The sequence below is a fragment of the Phyllobates terribilis genome, unplaced genomic scaffold (assembly GCF_046119375.1).
Source record: "Phyllobates terribilis strain yellow unplaced genomic scaffold, ASM4611937v1 Scaffold_1__5_contigs__length_1240528914, whole genome shotgun sequence".
NCBI classification, from domain to species: Eukaryota; Metazoa; Chordata; class Amphibia; order Anura; family Dendrobatidae; genus Phyllobates; species Phyllobates terribilis.
In genome coordinates, this window is record NW_027362761.1 from 1,071,331,442 (window position 1) to 1,071,353,925 (window position 22,484).

General features: G+C 43.4%; 1 protein-coding gene and 1 long non-coding RNA gene across 3 annotated transcripts in view; one reads left to right on the forward strand and one right to left on the reverse strand.

Moving 5' to 3' along the window:
- Positions 1-22,484, forward strand: part of LNX1 (ligand of numb-protein X 1) — a 314,205-nt gene that overhangs the window by 71,834 nt on the left and 219,887 nt on the right. For both annotated transcript variants that reach the window (XM_073645490.1, XM_073645491.1), the window contains exon 2: positions 481-932. In XM_073645490.1, coding sequence (XP_073501591.1) covers positions 538-932 — 395 coding nt within the window. In that variant the 5' untranslated portion in view covers positions 481-537. The remainder of the gene's footprint in view (positions 1-480; positions 933-22,484) is intronic.
- The window catches only part of LOC141159848 (uncharacterized), a 31,621-nt gene continuing 15,386 nt past the window's right edge, over positions 6,250-22,484 (reverse strand). The window contains exons 2-3 of the long non-coding RNA XR_012249847.1: positions 15,217-15,290; positions 6,250-8,076 (exon numbers count right to left, since the gene is read on the reverse strand). This is a non-coding gene — a long non-coding RNA (uncharacterized lncRNA). The remainder of the gene's footprint in view (positions 8,077-15,216; positions 15,291-22,484) is intronic.

Consider the following 22,484-nt stretch of genomic DNA (forward strand, 5'->3'; position numbering starts at 1 on the left):
TTAAATGAATGAACCACCAACAAGTACAGGTTGTTTAGCTCTGTTCTTTTGTTTAGCCACTTAGCACTAGGATACCTCCCACTAGGTCTCCCACAAGGGTTATCACCCAGTTTTCTATCTCCTTGAATGGCAGCGGTACATCCTCCATCTTGTATCAACTAGAGTCTTGTATGGCCAAGAGTCCATTCTCAAACTGTAGTGATGCCCATACTGGTTATCGTCACCCAACTTCTTGAGGATACCGGCCTGGAAGATTCCAAGCATCATCTTGAAGGAGAATTTTCTGTATTTCTTTCTGTGCAATGGTGAGGTGATATACTCTTTTTACTTTCATACCGATTATCACCCAACTTCTCAGAAATAACCTACAGTTCAGAATGTGTTGGCTATTGGTCTGCATAGGTATTAATTGTGCTATAGCTTGTCCATGTTAAAGCTCTCTGTTGGATTGTAATATTTGTCTGTTATGTTTATGTCCAGGGTTAATTGATCAAGTTCACAATCATCTTGGATGAAGCAGACATTTGGAACCTTATCATGGATTACAGTAATGAGATTGAAATGTTGGACACTGAGGTCCCTCAAGCTTTATGTGCTGTGTGTGGACAGCAGCATTCTTCAGAAGAAAACCACTTTTACACATACACTGAAGAAGTGGATGATGACCTGACTTGCCACATTTGTCTACATGCCCTGGTTGAGCCATTAGACACTCCATGTGGTCACACGTATTGTACTCTCTGCCTCACTAACTTTCTCCTTCATGAGAATTTTTGTCCTATGGACCGAAAACACATCATGCTGCAATCCTGCAAAAAGTCCACTGTGTTGGTAAAGAACTTGCTGGATAAACTTATGGTGATCTGTCCGTTCAATGAGCAATGTCAAGATGTTCTTCAACGATGTGACCTTGAAGATCACCTCCTAAACAGGTAGGTAACAATTTACCATGGAGAGCGGGAGCAGATTTCTTTACAGTGTGCAACAAATTACAGTCATAATTAGAGATGATCGAATATGTCAAAATTCAAATTGGCCAAATCAAGTAGATTTTACAGGGAAATTCAATTTGCATCAAAGCTATTTGCTCCAAATTCATTGTCATATTTAATGAATTTGTCTTGTATTGAGGGATATTCATTCTAGCAATGTAAAGGAAATGCAATCCATAATTCCAACATTCCAGAAATTCATTTCACATTGAATTCAGCAGGCCATCCATGTAATGAATGAACATGCCAAGTCCTCCCAAGTTAGAGACACTCTTTAGCTAATGGAAAAGTCTCTGCTGTTAACAAGAAATCCACATTAAGTTATTAAAAAAAAGAGATAACTAGTGATGAGTGAGTATGTTTGGTTAACCCTTTCGGCGAGTATGCTCAGGCGAGTACCGAGTATCTTCGGCGTACTCTGTGATATGTTTGAATCACTCCCTTGTGCATGATTTGTGACTGTTTGACAGCTTTAATACATGTGAGGAATGCTTGTTTCTTAAGCATTCCTCACATGTATTAAAGCTGTCAAACAGTCGCAAATCATGCACAAGGGAGTGATTCAAACATATCACCGAGTACGCTGAAGATACTCGGTACTCGCCCGAGCATACTCGCAGAAAGGGTTAACTGAACATACTCGCTCATCACTAGAGATAACCCCTTTGTGATTTGACTAGCCTCTTCAATATCAATTTCTGTATATTCAGTGGGTTACATTTCAATTACATTTAACAAATTAGCAAATCTTAAAATCCTTTTAGAGCATAGTTAAAGAGGTTTTCCAACGAACAAAAGTTCATTTTAATCAATAGATCTTTGAATAATAATAAGTTCCACAATTGGATGTTTAAATAAAATGTTCCTGTGCTGAGATAATCTTATAAATGTGCCCCTGCTGTGTACTGTGTAATGGCTGTGACGGAATTGGATATGTTGATGCACAGAATTCCAGAGGCTGCGGGATACTCGGGAAAAATCTTGGAGGTGATTGGGTGAGGAATGTATGGGTGTGGAGGAGAGAATGAGGTCTTGGGAGGACCGGAGGTTGTGTGTTGGATGATATTGGGAGAATAGTTTGGAGATATACGGAGGAGACAAATTATGGGCGGCTTTATAGGTCAGCATTAGTTTGAACTGGATATGTTGGGGAATTGGGAGCCAATGAAGTGATTTAGAGAAGCGTTGAGAGAACTGGATTAGTCATGCAACAGAGTGAAGGACGGACTGGAGAGGGGCGAGAGTGTTAGCAGGGAGGCCACAGTGGAGGATATGGAAGTAGTCAGGGAGATGATAAGGGCATACACATTTTAATAAATTCAGGGTTGAGGACAGGACGGATTCTGTAAATATTTTTGAGTTGAAGGCAGCAGGAGGTGGTAAGAGCTTGGATGTGTGGTTTGAAGGACAGGTCATAGTCGAGGGTTACTCCAAGGCAACTGTGGAAAGTGTGGTGTCATTAATTGTGATAGATAGATAGATAGATAGATAGATAGATAGATAGATAGATAGATAGATAGATAGATAGATCAGGTTGGGGAGTTAGTTGAGATGGAGGAAAGATGATGAGTTCAGTTTTGTCCACATTGAGTTTTAGGAAGCAAGAGGAGAAGGAGGAGGATATGGCTGATAGACACTCTGGGATTTTGGACAGTCTATCTGAATAACAATTCCCAAACCAGTATTGGAAGGATCACATTCATTTATGTTGATGGTTATATATACAGTTGTATAAAAAACTGTTTTGCAGTCTCAGGAATGCTTTTCATTTTTGATGGCTTTAGAGGCTTGTCATGGTGTCCTGAAAGTTTTCTGATCATATTAATACATTGTTATGAAGTGTAGGTGGGATTGCTTTGCTTACAGCAAATATCATCAAAATCCTGTAAATACTGTATACTACATTATTTTGACAGCTGTGCGCAGCAGATTGACATTAGTGTAAACATAGTCTTCCCTATAACTTGGGTTTTTCTGGACATGGATCACCTTCACCAGTAAAGATCTGTTCTATATTTAACCAAGGTAGAACTTAAACTGGTAATCTATCATCAATGCATTGGTAAAATACATATTTTCACAATCCTACCTGCAGTTTCCATGTGTATGTGAAATGCAGAGGACTGGAAATATAGTGATTGCCTCATGGGCTGCATTCCACTTCTGTGTTTGACATGTAGGCTGGTAACAATGCAATGCTTTTAAGATGTCATGGAGGTGTTTATTCTGCACTTTGAAGAAACAAAACAGTATTTAGGATTACATGAGAAGTTAAAGATGGGGTTGCTCTAATTCTCTGAAGTATAGAAGGATTTGTATGTGGTTTGCATGTGGTTACCTTTGCGTGCAGAGCAGCACCTGCTTTACGTTAAGTACACAGCAGCTCGTGTATTTTAGATCTGGAAAGTTCAAAAATGTCATTACATGCTTAGTTTTTTGCAATCTTTATACAGATGTATAGCACCTTGATCTTTCGTTCTGTACTGCTGATGCTACCCTAGGGTGATGTAAAGTTTATAGATGCTTCATACATTTATAAAAACCAAATAAAGTAAAAATAAATCCTTTTTAGAATCTACAATATAATTAAATTTATATAAAATTTCATTAAATTTAGATTTTTCGTACAGTCCCATTGCCACAGGTGTATAAGATACGGCTCCTTGCCATACAGTCTGCCTTTACTAACATCTGTGAAACAATAGCTGATTATACAGATCTCACTGACAGCAGCGTGGTCCTGTAATCGGACATCACCGGTGTAACAAGTCAGTTCATGACATTTGAGCTCTCCTAAATATTCGACGACCAGCTGTGAGTGATAATACTGAAAAGTGGAAGAAACTACAGCAACCTAGCCATGACGTGCATGGAGACCACGTTAATGAGAACCTATCACCATGAAAATGTAGTCTAATGTGTAAGCACCATGTGATGGAGTTGGGAGAGCTGAGTAGAATGATATATCAATTTGTGAGAAAAGATTCAGTATAACCTGTGTTTTCACCATTTAAACCTTTGCTGTTTAGGGAATTTTCGGTCCAGTGGGCGGTCCTATCAGTGACTGACAGCTATCACTGTATGCACTCTTATACAATGAAAGCTGTCAGTCACTGATAGGACCGCCCACTGGACCAAAAATCCCAGAAAATGCACAGGTGTAAATGATTAAAACACAAGCTATACTGAATACTTTTCTCTTATCTAATATATATAATTCTCTTATCCCGTCTGTCTGTCTTTCTGTCCAGGAAATCCCGCGTCGCTGATTGGTCCGCCCGCGGCCAATCAGCGACGCGGGATTTCAGAAAAAAGATGGCGGCTGTTAGCGGCTCATCTGCTGCACGGAGGTCATCTCCCGGCTGCTCGCAGCAGAACTACCCCGACCGCCGGCGCCGCTGACCTCCATGCGGCTACCGTCAGGAGATCAGCGGCTAGGGCTGCTGATCTCCCGACGGCAAGTGTGAAGGGAGGACCGGGGAGCGGCGCCGCCGGTCGGGATGCTTCTGCTGCGAGCAGCCGCTCATCTCCCGGCTGCTCGCAGCGGAAGTACCCGCACAGGCAGCGCTGCTCCCGGGCCCACACTAATACGATGCTGATTGGTCGCGGCCACCGGACGATATTGGCGCCGACTTTAAACAGCGCTCTGCACAGAGGTCAGCGGCGATGCAGCCAAAGTAACCCGACCGGCGGCACCGCTGACCTCCATGTGGCTAGGGCCGCTGATCTCCCGACGGCAAGTGTAAAGGGAGGACCGGGGAGCGGCACCGCTGGTCGGGATACTTCTGCTGCTCGCAACCGGTCATCTCCCGGCTGCTCGCAGCAGAAGTACCCGCACAGGCAGCGCCACTCCCTGGTCTTCACTAATACAATTCGGCCTCCGGCCGCGACCAATCAGCGATATTGGCGCCAAATTTAAACACCGCTCTGCTGATTGCGCCCGGTGTACCGCATACATATTCTAGAATACCCGATGCGTTTGAATCGGGTCACCATCTAGTAACTATATATCAATCTACTCAGCTCTCCCTGCTCCATCACATGGTGCCTGCAGATTAGACTGCATTTTCATCGTGACAGGTTCCCTTTAGGCTATGTGCCCACGATGCAGAAATGAAGCAGAAAATTTCTGCAGCATTTCTGCATCTCCCTGGCAGAAAAAACGCATGCAGATTGTGCATGCGTTTTTCCTGCAGAATACATGCGGAATACATGCGGATTCACATGCGTATCCACATGCGTTAACGCATGTGTTTCCGCATGCGGACTGAAAAGCACTTTCCAGGCGATAGCATCACTTGGAAAGTGCTTGACAACTAGGTCACACTATATAAATCCATGCAAACGGCATGGATTTATATAGTGTGACCGTAAAAATAAAAAAAATAAAGCTATACTTACCCCCGATCCCCCGCCGCGTGTGCTGTCGCGCTCGTCCTGGCTTCTTCCGGGTTGCCGGCACATCGCGAGACAGCCTGCGGTCACATGACCGCGACGTCATCTCAGGTCCTGGAAGGAGAAGCGCTGCAGGGGCCGCCGGACAGGTGAATATAAACTTTTTTATTATTTTATTCTTTTTTTTACAGGTACAATGGTACCCAGGTCTGGATGAGAGTCTTCTCTCCTCCAGAACTGGGTACCATCCGAACATTGAACCGCATATAATCCGCGTGTACAAATGTACAGACACGGATTATATGCGTCTCAATGCAAGTCAATGGCGGCCATTCCGCCGCGCTTCCGCAAAATTAATGAACATGCTGCGGATTTATAAGCGCTGCAGAAACGCTGCGGAAAAATCCGCAGCATGTGCATTGACATTGCGGAATGCCATTGGGGACCATGGGGTGAGGATTACCAAGCGTTTTTGATGCATTTCCGCTGCGTAAATTCCGCAGCGGAAACGCATGAAAAACGCATCGTGGGCACGCAGCCTTAAGTTACAGAGTATGGTCACCCAGTGTTAAGGTGCTTAGTGCATAAAAGTCACCAATGCTCTGCTGAATACATAACTGTAGAGGTCACCAAGCTCAATGCCAAGTGTTGGACGGAGAAGTGTAAAGCTGCCACCACTGCATTTTGGAGCAATGGAATAATGCTCTGTGGAGTGACAACTCATACTTCAGTACCTGGCAGTCTGATGGACAAGTCTGGGATTGACCATTTGGAACGTTATTTTCCTAACTGCACTGTGGAGAGATACAGTAATCCTATGGGCTTGCTTTTTAGGTGTCTGCTTAGACCCTTTAGTGCCACTGAAGGAAAATCTTAATCCTTGAGCATACAAAGACATTATAGACAATTGTATGACCCCAGCTTTGTGGGAACAGTTTGAGGAAAGCCCTTTTCTGTTCCCCCAACTGTGCCACAGTGTACAGAGCAAGGTCCATAAAGGCATGGTTGGGTGAGTTTGGTTTGGAAGAATTTGACTGGCTTGAGTCCTGACCTCAAACCCATTGGACTCCTTTATGATAAACTAAAATGAAGATTGCGAGCCAGACCCTCTCCTCCAAAAACATTGTCTGGCCTCATAAATGCTCTACTGAATGAATGGGCAAAAATTCTCACAGACACACTCCAACATCTGGTAAAAAAGCCTGCTCAAAAGAGTGGAGAATGTTTGAGCCGAAAATTGGGTAAAAAACTCCATATTAATGCCTATGGATTTAGAAGGTGAGATCATATAATGTATAATTATTTAAGGAAACATTAGCTGAATTTTTATTTTATTTGGTATCTCTAGAATATATACAGTTTATGTATATTTTATTAGAAACACTATTGTTATCAATATTACTAAAGCCCTGTATTCATTAAGCTATTGCTGTTATAGCATGGCTCCTAAAATTTCTAATATGAATTTGCACAACATACATAGAAACTTTCTTCTTAAAACACTTCTAAAAAAACTGAAAATTCAGCTTTTACAGCAACTGCTGTCTTCATCTCCCTCCATGCCACACTCTCAGGTAGACAGTTCGCGAGTTGTTTGGTAAGACACCCAGACTGGAGAGGAAAGTTGGACTGGAGTTCCTTAGGCCTTTCAGAAGAAATAGCAGGGTCCACGCTCCAGCTATATAGAACATCTGCACATCAACTTTTTATCCACTTGTAAACTGTGTACACACAGGATAAAACATTGGTAAAGTCTAAAAGGGTATTGGTGAATTAACTTATTAAAAATGGAGACTAGTGAGAAATGATTGGTGTCAAAGTTGGCTCTTTATGGCGATGTCTTCTGCTAGATTTTCAAAGCCTGTTGTTGTGTGAGAGCCTGGGCCACTTAAGGGTCCTCTGGTAGTTTGGTTGACCTGTAAGGTAGTGGGCGACTAATCTCTCCAGGTTTTAATGTTGAATACTTTGTTTTTCCATTGTTTACCAGTATTGGTGTCATGTTGAGTAACGTTCTTGTTCCATGAAGAGATGTTTATGTTTTAGTTGTTGTGCAGAGTTAGACCCTAAGTACACGGCATGTTGGCACATCAGTAGTACTGAGTGCCTACCCATGTGACATGTGTACTGTTGAGTAAGTGGAGAGGACTTTCCAATGCTAGAGCTGTTGTGGACAGATGTGTAGAGGGAGAAGTGCTTTGCGTGTGTCTGGGCCACAAAATTAACCAGTTGAAAGGGGCTGTTTTGCAGTGAAGGATAACCTGTCCAAGATCTAAAGTTTATTGCAACTTTATCCTTATCACTGGTAGCCATAATATGTGGTCTGGGACCGGGTTTAACAATCCTCTAAAAGAGAGAAAGAGAAAGTTAAGGCCCAGCTGGGCAACATTAGTTCTTGATGTCACCTAGATATTTCCCAGGGCTAGTGAGCAACATATTGAGGAGGTCACAGCCCCCAATAAAAGTTGATACATAAAATACATGTCATCATCACATTGCAAATAATGAATATATGAAATCCAATATTACACATTACTACTTTGACATTGTTATTATTGAAGATTTAATGGCCCACTTTGTTGGAGAAATGTTGACCTTGCTCCTCCATTGGTTGTGACTAGTAAATCTCCTCGAGAGTTGATCTGTGTCCAATAATTCCTTTTTGCGAAGCTGCTTTTGCTCTTATGCTTGTCTGTAACATTTTAAGAACAAAATCAAATAGCATACCAATTCTAAAGAATAAAAACATTAAAACATTTTGAGGGCCAAAAAAACAAAAACGGTCAAATTGACTAAAAACTGAACATCTTGTGATTCTGGGATGCAGCAGAATTTCATTGAACATAAAAATTGTTGCATTGCCTGTGCCTATTTCAAAAATAGCTCTTTATAGCTTTAATTTTCTTTCCAGTATTATACATCCTACCAATACTTACATTTACCCTGGATCTGAGGCAAGTCACAAATGTGATCTGATGACTAATCTGTAGTCACTCTAAGGACCCGTTTTTAGTGATGACTAACTTTAATTCAGGCCGCAATGTCACAGATAACATCAGGATAATGTGACCACATAGCACTAATTCTTTTGCTTGTTTACAAGTGTACGTTAGTTATAGAGCTTTATAATGCAGAATAGTCATGATATCAAGCTTTTGGCAAGCTATGGATTTAGATTAATTCCAGGCTCTAGTGGGGTTCAGAATTACACACACAATATAATCTATATATAATCTATACAATGCTCCACCACTGTTTGAAGGGATTGCCAGATGATTGTAAGCACAAGCCAATGTAGAAGAGGACATCCTTAGTCTAATATCACCATATGAGCAGGTGGAGGTAATTTTGGTGCCATGTGTGCCAACTGAGTATCATTTAATTTCTATTGCTTTTGTGATATTTATGTACATATAAAATAAGAAACACATATCTAATAATGAAAAGATGCTAGATCAAAATCTGTGAATTAACGTATACTACGTCTGTAAGAAAAGTTACCGATCATGGCCTTTCGAAAAGGAGAAGAAAGGAAACACATCAAATCAATTAGGACATAACAGCTCTCCCGTCTCCACCAAAAACAACTTTCTCTATTTTGAGCAAAGAAAATTAAAAACACAGCTGAGTCCTGGCACACACATGTTAGGATATGAAGAAAGGGTTCGGGTCATCAAAGGTAAAAATCGACTTTCCTATCCTAAGTTGACTTTATGAGAAATAAAGGACTAGAGGCGCTCCTTCTGTAACATCGTGGGCAACAGGTGGAGGTGGGATGGAGGGTTGGTCGCTCACTTGAACAGGTTGTGCACAACTCTGTCAAAGAATGATATAAAATCCAAATGTGTCTGCTGCTCCAGCCAATGGACTCACACCGATTGGATAGAGGACATGAAAAATTAAGGAGAGAGGAATGCGGTGGTTGTAGGCGCTACCGCTGACAAAGGTGATTCCAAGCGGTGAGAATAAAAAACATCCAATCTATTCCAACGCGGTTCGGAGTAGATTTTACTCTTTCCTCAGGCATAACAAGAAAGGAATCTCCCACTTCCATATAAAGAGGTTAAAGGGGACATTTAAAACACATGCTATCACTTAACAACTTGTTTAGATTACGAACAACTAATTAATTATAAAAATATAAATTTTAGTAAACTGTGTATGCGTATATACATGCAGTAGTGTTCAAAATAATAGCAGTGTGTTCAAAAACATGAGCTAAGCACAAAATGTTTATACTAGTTTTTATTTTGATGCATTGGGAACATTGCACATGTTTTCTAATTCAAAACATGAAGAGTAATGTATATAATTTTAACTACTTTAAAGAAAATAACAAAAAATGAACATTGGCTGTTCTAAAAAATAGAGGTGTCTGCATTTGTCTTTACAAACTCACAATGTGTACTTTTTTTTTGAGGATTTAGGATTCCTGTGAATCACTAACCTAATATTTAGTTGTATACCCACAGTTTTTTAGAACCAACCAACTTCTGGCACCTGTCAGCTGTTATTTCAGCCCAGGATGCATTGACTACATCCCACAATTTTTTGGTATTTGTTGACTTTGCCTCAGAAATGGCATTTTTGATGTCACCCCACAAGTGCTCTATCGGATTAAGGTCGGAGGATTGAGCTGGCCACGCCATAACCTAAATTTTGTTGAACTAGAACCAAGATTTTGCTTGTTTTCTGGTGTGTTTAGGGTCATTGTCTTGTTGAAACATCCATTTCTAGGGCATATCCTCTTTAGCATAAGGCAACATGACCTCTTCAAGTATTTTAATATATGCAAACTGCTCCATGATCCCTGGTATGCGGTAAATAGGTCCAGCACCATAGTAAGAGAAACGTGCCCATGTCATCATGCTTGCACCACCATGATTCACTCTCTTCAGAGTGTACTATGGCTTGAATGCAGAGCTTGGGGGTCGCCTGATGAACTGTCGGCGGCCTTAGGACCCAAAAAGAACAATTTTACTTTCATCAGTCCACAAAATGTTTCTCTATTTCTCTTTAGGACAGTTGATGTGTTCTTTGTTAAATTGTATCTGCTTCAGTACATGTCTTTTTTTTAACAGTGGGACTTTGTGAGGACTTCTTGCTAAGAGATTAGCTTCACACAGGCGTCTTCTAACTGTCACAGTACTTACAGGTAACTTGAGACTGTCTTTTATCATCCTGGAGCTGATCATTGGCTGAGCCTTTGCCATTCTGGTTATTCTTCGATCCATTCGAATGGTAGTCTTCCGTTTTCTTCCACGTCTCTCTGGATTTGCTTTCCATTTTAAAGCATTGGAGATCATTTTAGCTAAACAGCCTATCATTGTCTGCACTTCTTTATAAGTTGTACCCTCTCCAATCAACTTTTTAATCAAAGTACGCTGTTCTTCTGAACAATGTCTCGAACGAACCGTATTTCTCAGACTTTCAAGGAGAAATGCTTGTACAACATGTGCTGGATTCACCCTTAAATAAGGACCCCTGATTCACACCTGTTTCTTCACAGAATTATTTACCTCACTAATTGAACTCCACTCTGCTATTATTTTGAACACACCCCCTTTCAATTAATTATTCAAATATACAGACTCAAAAACATGCAGATCATGATTTGGGAGTTTGTTGGTTTTCTTAGAATCTACTGCACCAACTGGTAAATTGTTTGACATGTGGTAATATCATTTATACCAAAAACAGTGATTAACCCCTTCGCGACCTTGAGATTTTCCGTTTTTTGCATTTTCGTTTTTTGCTCCCCTTGTTCCCAGAGCCATAGCGTTTTTATTTTTTGGTCAATATGGCCATGTGAGGGTTTATTTTTTGCGGGACGAGTTGTACTTTTAAACGACATCACTAGTTTTACCATATCATGTACTGGAAAACGGGAAAAAAATTCCAAGTGCGGTGAAATTGCAAAAAAAATGCAATTCCACCGTTGATTTTTTGTTTGTTTGTTTTTTCCACGTTCACTGGATGCTAAAACTGACCTGCCATTATTATTCTCCAGGTCATTACAAGTTCGTAGACACCAAACATGCACAGGTTCTTTTTTACTTAAGTGGTGAAAAAAAAATCCAAAGTTTGCTAAAAAAAAAAAATGGTGCCATTTTCCGAGACCTAGAGCGTCTCCATTTTTCGGGATCTGGGGCCGGGTGAGGGCTTATTTTTTGCGCGCTGGGCTGATGTTTTTATTGATACCATTTTGGGGTAGATACGATGTTTTGATCGCCCTTTATTGCATTTTATTGCAATGTTGCGGCGACCAAAAAACGTAATTCTGGCATTTGGAATTTTTTTCTCGTTACGCCGTTTACCAATCGGATTAATTCTTTTTTTATATTGATAGATATGGCGATTCTGAACGCGGCAATACCAAATATGTGTATGTGGGATTCATTTTTTATTATTTTATTTTGAATGGGGCAAAAGGGGGGTGATTTAAACTTTTATATTTTTTTAATTTTTTTAATATTTTTAAAAAGTTTTTTTTTAAACTTTTTGCATGCTTCAATAGTCTCCATAGGAGACTAGAAGCAGCAACTGTCCGATCGCCTATGCTACATAGAGGTGATCAGCAGATCACTTCTATGTAGCAGAAATGCTCCTGTACTATGAGCGCCGACCACTAGGTGGCGCTCATAGTAATCTTTACATGACAACCACTGGAGTTTGCTGCAGACCCAGGGTTGTCATGACCACCCATCAGTGACCCACGATCACGTAACGGGGTCACCGATGGGTGGGGCTAATGTCGCGCTTCCGGCGCGGCGATGTTAAATGCCGCTGTCAGAGATTGACAGCGGCATTTAACATGTTAACAGCCGCGAGTGGATCGATTCCACCTGCGGCTGTTGCGGGCACATGTCAGCTGTAAGAATCAGCTGACATGTGCTCGGTTCAGTGCGGGCTCACCGCCGGAGCCCTCACTAAACTGGGGGTGATGGCCTGGGGCGTACTAATATGCCCCAGGCCAGTAAGGGGTTAATCTGGTTAGTCATATTGGACTGCTATTATTTTGAACACTACTGTATATATAATTGAATAAAAAGTGTATACATACACCTAGACGTAATACGTCACCTCCAACTTCTTTATTGGAGGGGGTGGTTCCTTTCTTGTTATGCCCGAGGAAGGAGTAGAATCTACTCCAAAATACGATTCAGTAAATTGTAAGTTATTTTATACTCACGGCCTTAATTCACTTTTGTCAGCGGCAGCGCCAGGGATCCAACGCACTCCTCGGTCCCTAAGTTGACATTAAGGGCTGATGTAAGATACACCAATCAGATTTATTTTTCTTTATTTCTGCTTTTATACAGTCTAAATTACAGTTGGCCTTTCAGTTTTACATGTTCCAAGACTGAGGAATTGTGGAAAGAGTTGTCAAGGAAAAGATAGGATGAACCCTTTAACAATAGTTTTATTCAAAATATCCTATCATCTCTCTTCAGAAGATGTTAGGCCGGGAGCTAACATTGTGCTCCAGCGATCCCATCTAGCCTCAGGATCACTATAGAAAAGAGCTTGTAAGCACTGTGCACGTCCAGCCAACACTGCTAGACTGTGACAGTGGCTGGTTCATTTACCAACAAGCAGGAAACAATAAAATAAAAAAAATAGATCTCAGAGGAGAACATTTTCAAAGTACCACAAATAAATCCTAAAGTCGCTTGTTTTTTCAAGCAGTGTGCAAAGTTGCTCATCTTACAAGATAGTACTAATATTTAAAGGGAATTAAATATCTATACTAGAACATACATTTCCCCTAACCTTTTTATTTCCTAACTGAATATATTTTTGTGTTATTTTCTGGGTATACTTTTGTGGGAATTTTGCCGTTGCTGATAATCTGAGGTGTGATCACAGTTGTACTGTACATTACTAAGCACCTGGACATAAACACAACTAAGGCAGAAAATGATCTATTGACTTTTATTGGAGAGTTTTGTGGGCATGATCTGTGACATATGCTGAAGTCATTGTACAAGGAGGGGGAAGAGGGAAGAAATGAGCTTTGAGTATCCCTTACTCAATAGTGTGATACAGTGTTATCTGCTTTATCGGCAAAGAGTCAGGGCTACCAGATGTCACCAAGTTAAACCACATCTAAGATGGTATTGGCCGAACTACCGGCTCTTCATGCTACTGTGACGCTCACAGCCCTCCATGGGAGATGGGGAACTCGGATTTGGGTCAGATGTTGGGGGAGCAGTCGTGGCCTGGACCCGTTCCGTGCCCAGGGCCGTCACATAAAAGTAATGGGCTTACAGGGTTGAGTGGTTCTTATCGACTACACCACCTGTGGTACCTGGTGAAGGCCACCAGCGCTGCTGCAGTCCTCTGAGGCGGGATGTTGTGGCAGCCGACGTTGATACTACTCCCCACAGGCGGAGTAGGGCCTCAGGGCAGAGACGAGGATGGAGGGAGTCGTAGTGAAGGGGTTCTGGTGCTGTGCGGTGCGGTGCAGAAATAAAAGAGTCCAGAGGCCATAGGGGTCGACTTCCAGAGTTTTTACTCACGGTAGAGCGTGCAGCTGCAAGGCTTCTCCCTGCTCCTCACGGAGTTCTGCAGTCACCAGAAACGGGGGTCCGATAACCTCCGAGTACTTCAAGTGCTTAATCAGGACCCCGCACCAGAGTGTTCCTAGACTTCAGACTGAGTCCTCTCCTGTCTGTGTGTGTAGATAGGCCGGGTCTCCCTCTGGACTACGCTCAGAAAAAGGGTACGGGTGGCGACTTCGCTCCTTCTGTTACCCGGTGGGATCCTCTGTGCCTGCCGGGCTTCCCTGACTAGAACGTAGAGTAGCAAAGTCAGGTTTCGGGGGCCGGTACCCCTCTTGCAGCCGGAATCCCTCTGACAAGGCCAGAATAGCGAGGACAGGTGGCGTATACCACTCCGTCTGCATCCCCCTGGGATCCTTTTGCGATGGAGCTACACTCCTAAGTTCCAGGCCTTTTTGGGCAGGGACCTTGACCGGGATGAGACAGCCGTTAACTCAAACCCGCTCCTCGACTCAAGGCCAGAGTACGAGGACCGTGTCTCCATCATCTGCAGGTTCACACAGAAAGCCACGTTCAGTGATGAAGAACACAACCAAAGAACCGTGAGCCCAAGATGGCTGTTTATTAAATATGAATTATTAAGTGTAACCTAAATGTGCGTCCTCAACCCTCACCCTCTACATGGTTCCCCCTATCCTTTGGTTCCCCAGTCTCCCATTATCCCGGGAGGGGCAGCACACTAGTGCCTATTAGCCCCCCCCTAATGGTGGGAGAAGTGTGGTGGTGGATGTAGAGGTGGGGTCCTGACCATTGCACTGATCTTACCTCGAAGGAGGGATACCACACCCCATTGAAGAGGTGCAGCATCCCTGTGGCGGTCGAACCCTCAGGGGCACCACACTACCCTAAATAATGAAATAAAGGGGCTACGCCCAGAAGAACTGTTTCCCAACTGGTGTTAGGTGGTGTTCCCTTAGATGTAATAAGAGTTTAGAAGAAAAGGGGATCAGTTTTGATAAAACGTGCATTTTCTTGCAGAGTACTTCATCTTAACAGGTGCATCTTCTGACAAAGGCAGAAACTTAAAGAAGCACTCCTCCTCCAATCAAAATGATTATCCTCTTAATGTATTTAAATCATCATATTATATAGCACTGTGTACTTCAATTGCTAATTTTGCCTTTCTACCCAGCTAATTCTTCTCTTTTCCATTAGGTCAATTACATCATATGATTAAAACCCGACTAGCTGAATCCTTCTAAGCTCTATGTAGAAACAGGAGGTCAATTTTCCCTGTATGACTCATAAGTTACTGCAAAAGTACCTACCTAGCAGGGGGAGGAGTGAAGCAGCTGGATCAGGAGTTCAAGAGTGGGATAGATGCAGGGACAAGAGACTGTTTCTGCAAATAAAAGAGAAGAATTAGCTGGGTAGAAGGGCAAAATGAGCAATTGTAAGATCCAAACTACTCCATTTATTCTGGGGCTCTGGCCTATGGTAAGCTACTTCCATCTTTTAGGTCTGTGTAAAGGAAGAGGATATACCAGCCTAATTGAATAAGTAGGAGAACCACCAACATACAAAACATGGCAATAGAAGACACTTTGGTGTAAACAGCACATTATTAACCAGTTTGCAATCAGCAGAAAATATTTGTGGTTCCATAGCTGGTAACTCATGTGGCAATTCTTCATCACAGGTGGATGTGCCTTGGATGTGTAGAAACACATGTGCAGTTTGAAGTGCAGCTTTTAGTTTTTTGAGTCAAAGCAAATAGTGGATTCAAAAGGAAGAAACCTTATCTTTATATTGCCCATTCATTTGAATCTATTTCTAGCTTTGGCTTAAAAAAAAAACATGCCAAAAACTGTACTAAAACTGCATGTGTGTGATTCCAGCCCAAAGGAATTAATTCCATCCCAAAGGAATTAATTCCATTATAGTACTGCCTTCTGGTAAAAATGCTATTGTGAACACAGCACATGCTGAAAAGTCATCTATGTGTAACCCCTGAAAGGAAAGCGTTGAGTGCAGAGCATGCTGCAGCTGATGCCAAGCAGGGACTCAACAGCAAGCATTAACATCTCTCTCCCATTATATGTTTTGTACCCTCTGCGGGTAATTCGGAGGTATTTCTGGCTGTCACTTGCAGAAAAGAAGTGTCATTATCATCATCTTCAAGTTTTGCCTACCATTATATCATTATATATGTTTGGCTAAAAGAGCTACATCAAAATCCTATGGTTGCCAATCCTGCCATACTTTATTATACCTGTCATATCCCACGACTTGGGAGTCATACAGTATTGTATTATCTTTGTATTGTTGCTGTTTCACTGCTATGCAATCAGTTTGCCTTTTAGAAGTTTGTCCTGTTTCTCTCCCTCTCTGCCTCCCCAGCTCTGATGTCAGTAAGCCCTCCCTTCTTCCTTCGATAGTGTATATCAGCCATCTTGCTATAGCATCATATCGATACAGCTCTGGTTCAAAATCATCTTTTTTTACCTACTGTGCATAATACAATAATTCAGCTTGAAACCTTCTTCTAGAATCTTCATACGTACCTCCTGAAGTCAAGTTAAGCGATCTCTTCGTGTGATTACTGGTACATAGAGACAGCCAAGAAACAGTTTCTCAAGTGCCCCACACTTGCAGCCTAGTTATGGGGTCAGAATAATATCAGAAGTGACTAACAGATAAGGCCTGGCATAAAATCCATTTCCTACCATTATCAGTGTAGTTTACACCAGTTTGCACTTGCATTGTACTTCTCACTTCAATTAAAGCATGACCTTCCTTCAGACTTCACAGTGAATATGCATTTGAGCATATCGATGTTAACCCCATCCTTATTAAAGATGTTAACGTGGTCGAAGTGCATATGTCATGTCTCTGGGTTCAAACCCTTGAACCTGTGCTTTGTGGTTGGTTTCTCTGTCCACCGAGCCACAGCAGATACACATTTCTCTGGGTGTTTAGTTTCTGTTATCCTTGCATTAGTCTTTACAGGGTAATAGGGATTTTCATTTACTCATTTATCTTGTGCGGCTTTATATACTTTCCCCTTGCTGGTATTTACTGCTGGTGATAATCTCATTTGGATGTCCAGCCATACTGCTGTAGTTAAAGTCAGTCAGAGAAAGATCAGCTAGGGTTTATATCTCTGCTGTTTATGTTCTTTACCCTGCACCTGTCTTCTGTTTCTTTTTAGGAAGTAGGCGGCATATTCTTTAACAGTATGTACTTAATCCTTTATTTTGCATTTCGTGGTTTGTTTAACTCACTCTTGAATCTCTTTTTATTTCAGCACACTTTCCCTTCTGTAGGTAATTTGCACTCTGCTCTGTCCTCTGGTTCTTTTGGAGGATTGTGAAATGCTCGACAGCCTTTAAGGCAACATAAGTCTGAGTTGCCATCATCTAGACCAGGGATATCAAACTCAAATACACAGAGGGCCAAAATTAAGAACTTGGAAAAGTTGTAGGCCTATCTTGATATTTATTTAAAAAAATATATATATATATTATTATTATTATTTATTATTATTATAGCGCCATTTATTCCATGGCGCTTTACATGTGATATGTATACAGTATATTTTAATATTCGGTGGGGTCACATAAGAGCATAACTCAACTTTGCAGCCCTTACAGAGTAATTTTCCTCCTATTGAAGCCCTTAGATTGCCCTTCCATTGCCCACATAAAGTATGATTCCAACAAAAGTACCCCCAAAACACAGTATGATATCCCCCTCCAGTGAATTTCTCCACACGTATGGTATGATGACTCTATTGTACCACCCCTCGACTTCCCTGGCAAAGTATGGTGACCCCAACACAGTATAATGCCCCAATTGTGATCCCCATAATGCTCTCCACACAGTATAATAGGCTCCACATAGTCCTCCACGCAGAATAATGGGCCCCTCATAGTCCTCCACACAGAATAATGGGCCCCACATAGTCCTCCACACAGAATAATGGACACCACATAGTCCTCCACACAGAATAATGGGCTCCACATAATCCTCCATACAGAATAATGGGCCCCACATAGTCCTCCATACAGAATAATGGGCCCCACATAGTCCTCCATACAGAATAATGGACACCACATAGTCCTCCACACAGAATAATGGGCTCCACATAATCCTCCATATGGCATCGCAGGCCAAATATAATCACCCCGAGGGCCAAATTTGGCCCACAGGCTAGAGTTTGACATGTGTGATCTAGACTGTGGTTAGGGCTATCACGCAGGACCTACAGGGGACTGCGAGGTCAGGATCCCTAGTATGAAGAGGAACCACCAGGGTCTGTTACAGTTTTTAGTGTGCTACCTTTTTTCCCCGAGTGAGTTGCTACACTATTATAACAGCATACTGCTGCTTTACCAATGTTTTCGTAGTCCAATATCTGTGTGTTGCATGATCAGTTGTTCACTATTTCATCAAGTGAAGTGGAGAGATGTATGTGACATTGCAGTTAGCATGGCATGACAGCTACAAAGCTTTTGGATTCCCTGGGTTCCTTTGGGGCATTACTGTGAACCCACTGTAATCCCCAAAGTTTGGCATTGTATGCAATCAGCTCAGCAATAAACCTTTGGAATAAATGTAAAAGTTAAATAGACAGAACAACCATCTTACAATGAACAACACAAGAAATACCCATCCTCTATTCACTGCAGAGGGTGTTAAAGAAAAGGCACAGCAGATGTGATACCTTCTAGACCAGTGGTGGTTTGACTGAGACAGCAGAATGGGATACTTTAGTCCCACGTATGGATGTAGTGGCAGTGCACATGCTTGATCGCCACTCCATTTATTCTCTATGTGACTGCTGGAGAAAGCCTAGTACATTGCCATGGATTTTCTAACTTAAACTCTGATTTATGTCGCTCTATGCATTAGACTTGCTAAACAATATTTACTGTGCTGTACCACTTTCTTTTTCAGGATGCCTCTGTGATTGTGTTTTCTGCTATGGCCTTTTGTGCATATCACAAAATAAGAGGTATCTTATTATTATTCATTATCATTAAAGCGCCATTTATTCCATGGCGCTTTACATGTTAAAGGGGTGTACATAATAAAAAAACAAGTACAATAATCAAGAACAATACAAGTCACTGACTGGTACAGGAGGAGAGAGGAGCCTGCCCGCAAGGGCTCACAGTCTACAACGGATGGGTGAGGATACAGTAGGTGAGGGTAGAGCTGGTCCTGCAGCGGTGTAGTGGAGCGAGGGTTACTGCAGGTTGTAGGCTTGTCGCAAGAGGTAGGTGTTCAGGTTCCTCTTGAAGGTTTCCATGGTAGGCGAGAGCCTGATATGTTGGGGTAGAGAGTTCCTGAGTAGGGGGGATGCACGGGAGAAATCTTGTATGCGATTGTAGGAAGAAGAGATAAGAGGGGAGTAGAGAAAGAGATCTTCTGAGGATCGGAGGTTGCGTGCAGATGAGTATCGGGAGACTAAATCACAGATTTATGGTGAATACAGGTTGCGGATGGCTTTGTATGTCATGGTTAGGGTTTTGAACTGGACTCTCTAGGCAATGGGGAGCATGTGAAGGGATTGGCAGCGAGGAGAAGCTGGGAATAGTGGGGGTGGGGGTGGCAGGTGGATTAGTCAGGCAGCAGAGTTTAGGACAGATTGGAGGGGTGCGAGAGTGTTAGAAGGGAGGCCACAGAGCAGGAGGTTCCAGTAATCAAGGCGGGAGATGATGAGGGCATGCACTTGTGTTTTTTCAGATTCTTGGTGTACGGATCGGGGCAATATTTTTGAGTTGGAGGCAGGAGGTGGAAAGGGCTTGGATATGTGGTTTGAAGGAGAGAGGAGAGTCAAGGGTTACCCTGGGAAAGATTATGAATTCTGTTTTGTCCATGTTAAGTTTTAGAAATCGAGCAGAGAAGAAATATGAAGAAATATGAAATAGCAGACAGGCATTGAGGGATTCTGGTTAGTAAGGAGGTAGGCCTGTGTGTCATCAGCATAGAGATGATATTGAAAGCCGTGGGACTCGATGAGCTGTCCCAGGCCGAAGGTGTAGACGGAGAAGAGCAGAGGTCCTAGAACTGAACTTTGGAGGACACCGAAAGGTGGTGTGTACGTGTGAGACACTGAATGTCCACTCTGTTAGGTATGAAGAGATCCAAGGTAGGACCAAGTCTGTGATGCCAAGAGGTAAGATCATCTGTAGAAAGAGGGAATGGTCCACTGTGTTGAAGGCAGAGGACAGGAGGAGAAGGACAGAGTAGTGTCGCTTGGTTTTGGCGATTATTAGGTCATTGGTGACTTTACTTAGGGCAATTTCAGTCAAATGATGTGGTCAGAAGCCAGATTGTAACCGATCAAAGAGGGAGCAGGAGGAGAGGAGGGAGGACAGTTCCAGGTGGACATGTGACGCGCCCCTGGGCCTGCTGTGTCGCGCAGCGTCTCGCGCACGGGGCTTACCCGGAACCGGATCAGATGAGGGTTGTAGTCTCCGAGTGGCGGGGACCCGGTCCGTGCCCAGGGAGTCAAACTCAGTGTGTGGCAGTCTTGATAGATGTTATTTGAGTGTCGACTACGCCACCCGTTGATTTGCAGCTATGGAGCTGCCGCTGCAGGGCAGACCGCTGAGGCCGGTGTAGAATTGTGCAGCGTGATAGTATAACCCCCAACGGGAGGGGTATGGCCTCAGGGCAGCCGACGTGGAAGATGGGGGTAGCAGGAACCACTCAGAGACGGTGCGGTGTAATTCAGGGTCTTTACTGGTAACAACGATAGACCCTCCCGGAGTACTTGCTAGCGAACGGGGCCTGGTCAGTCCTTGAGCAGATGGGATCTCCCCTGGCCAGGCGGAGTTGTAGGCCTCCCAAACTGACTGTACTCCTCTGGCTACCTTGCTAGAAGCGGATATAAGTAGCCCACGTCCCTGAGTGTACCGTGTGGTGCTCACCCGTATGGCCGGTGACTCGGGGCCTTCTATGGCTTCCGCTCCACGATGGCGCTGCTGGTCCCACGCGTGTGACCGTGCCTTCGGGTTTCTGGGCCTGGGGACCTGAAATCCCCTGCCGGTCGGCTTCTGCTGCTGGGTAAGAGTTAGTCCCCACAGCCTCGGACGCCGGGTCCGGTAAGAAAGCTTCTCAGTCAGGGCGAGCTCTGCAGCTGCCAGCCCCTGACTCGTAGTAGTATTGCTCCCACTGAGCTTCTGCTGTTTCTTCCTATAACTGTTTCTCGTCTCTACTTCTTCTCTACTCCTCACCCTGCCTCAGCCCCGGGTTTATATAGGGGAAGTTCTTCCCCTCCCAAGACTGGGCAGGAGGTGTGGCATGCACAGGATCCCTGACCAAAGGACCTCCCACCTGCTCTCAGACATAACATTACATTACTGTGGGAAACCAGACCCCTGGGGTGCCACATTCCCCCCTAGTGAAATTTAGTACTCCGGGACTAAACATATTTTAGAAAAACATAACAAGATATAACAACAATAACAGTACAATAAGAAGAAACACATAAAGGTGGTCACGGCATGTCCGTAACCGGGTGCAGTCTTTGAAGAAAAGCAAGGTGTCCATTTCACCAAAACAGGGAGACGTAACCAGGTAGGGGTTTGTCCTGCCCCGAGTCCTTAACAGTCTTTAGTCCATCCTGGGTTACGCTCCAACTATGTACAAGGGATTCCCGGTAAATCCACCAAGGACTCCTACAAATAACTAGAAACACAAAATTATACACAAGCAACAATACACAGGTAAACATAAATAAAACAATTTATACACTTCAAATCCTCCAACGTGCGGGTAACTGGCCTCTAGTGGCCCTAGTGGACCTACGGAGCTGACTGTCTAGCCCTGAACTACAGGGTATAGGAGCTGTCAAGGGTAAACTGGGCAGCTGTCTACCGGCTCTTTGGCTCACTAGGGATATGGCAGGCTCACTGCAAGCAGAGGGTTGATCCTCCTGGTCTGCTGGTGTGGGGTCTTCTGCCTCCTGGACCGGCTGTTCTTCCAGCTCTACCTGTTGCTCCGTAGGTGCTTGGGATGCTGGTTGGAGGAAGGTGAGTACGGGTACCACAACTGCACCATTGACTTGAGTCCAAGACCGAGGGAAGTCCCCGAGCACAGTACTAACCATATCTTCCCTTTCCTCTACGGGTCGATGGTCTTCTTGTTCCTCTTCAGGGTTCCTCAGTTGTTCGGGACACTTTTTCAGGTGGTCCCGGGATACAATGGCTGTGGTTTCCCCTCCGTCTTTACTGATGGTACAAACCTTCGGGTTCTCGTGGCTTGAGGGCAGTACGGTGTATGGGTCCTTCTCCCACTGGTCGTCCAACTTGTGGAGCCGTCTCTTCCTCTTCAAGACCTGCTCTCCGGGTACCAGGGGAACAGCGGGAGCATACTGGTTGTAAGTTTTCTCTTGTCTTTCCCTAGCCTGACAGAGACTTCGCTCCACGCTCTCCTGTACTCTCCGGTACTGCTGCTGCCTCTCTGTGTCCCAGTCTGCTTCTGGTGAAGTGTCCTCGGGTGTCAGGACTCCCATTTCCAGGTCAACAGGTAACTTACCAGGTCTTGCCCTCATTAGGTAAGCCGGGGTACAGTTGGTGGAACC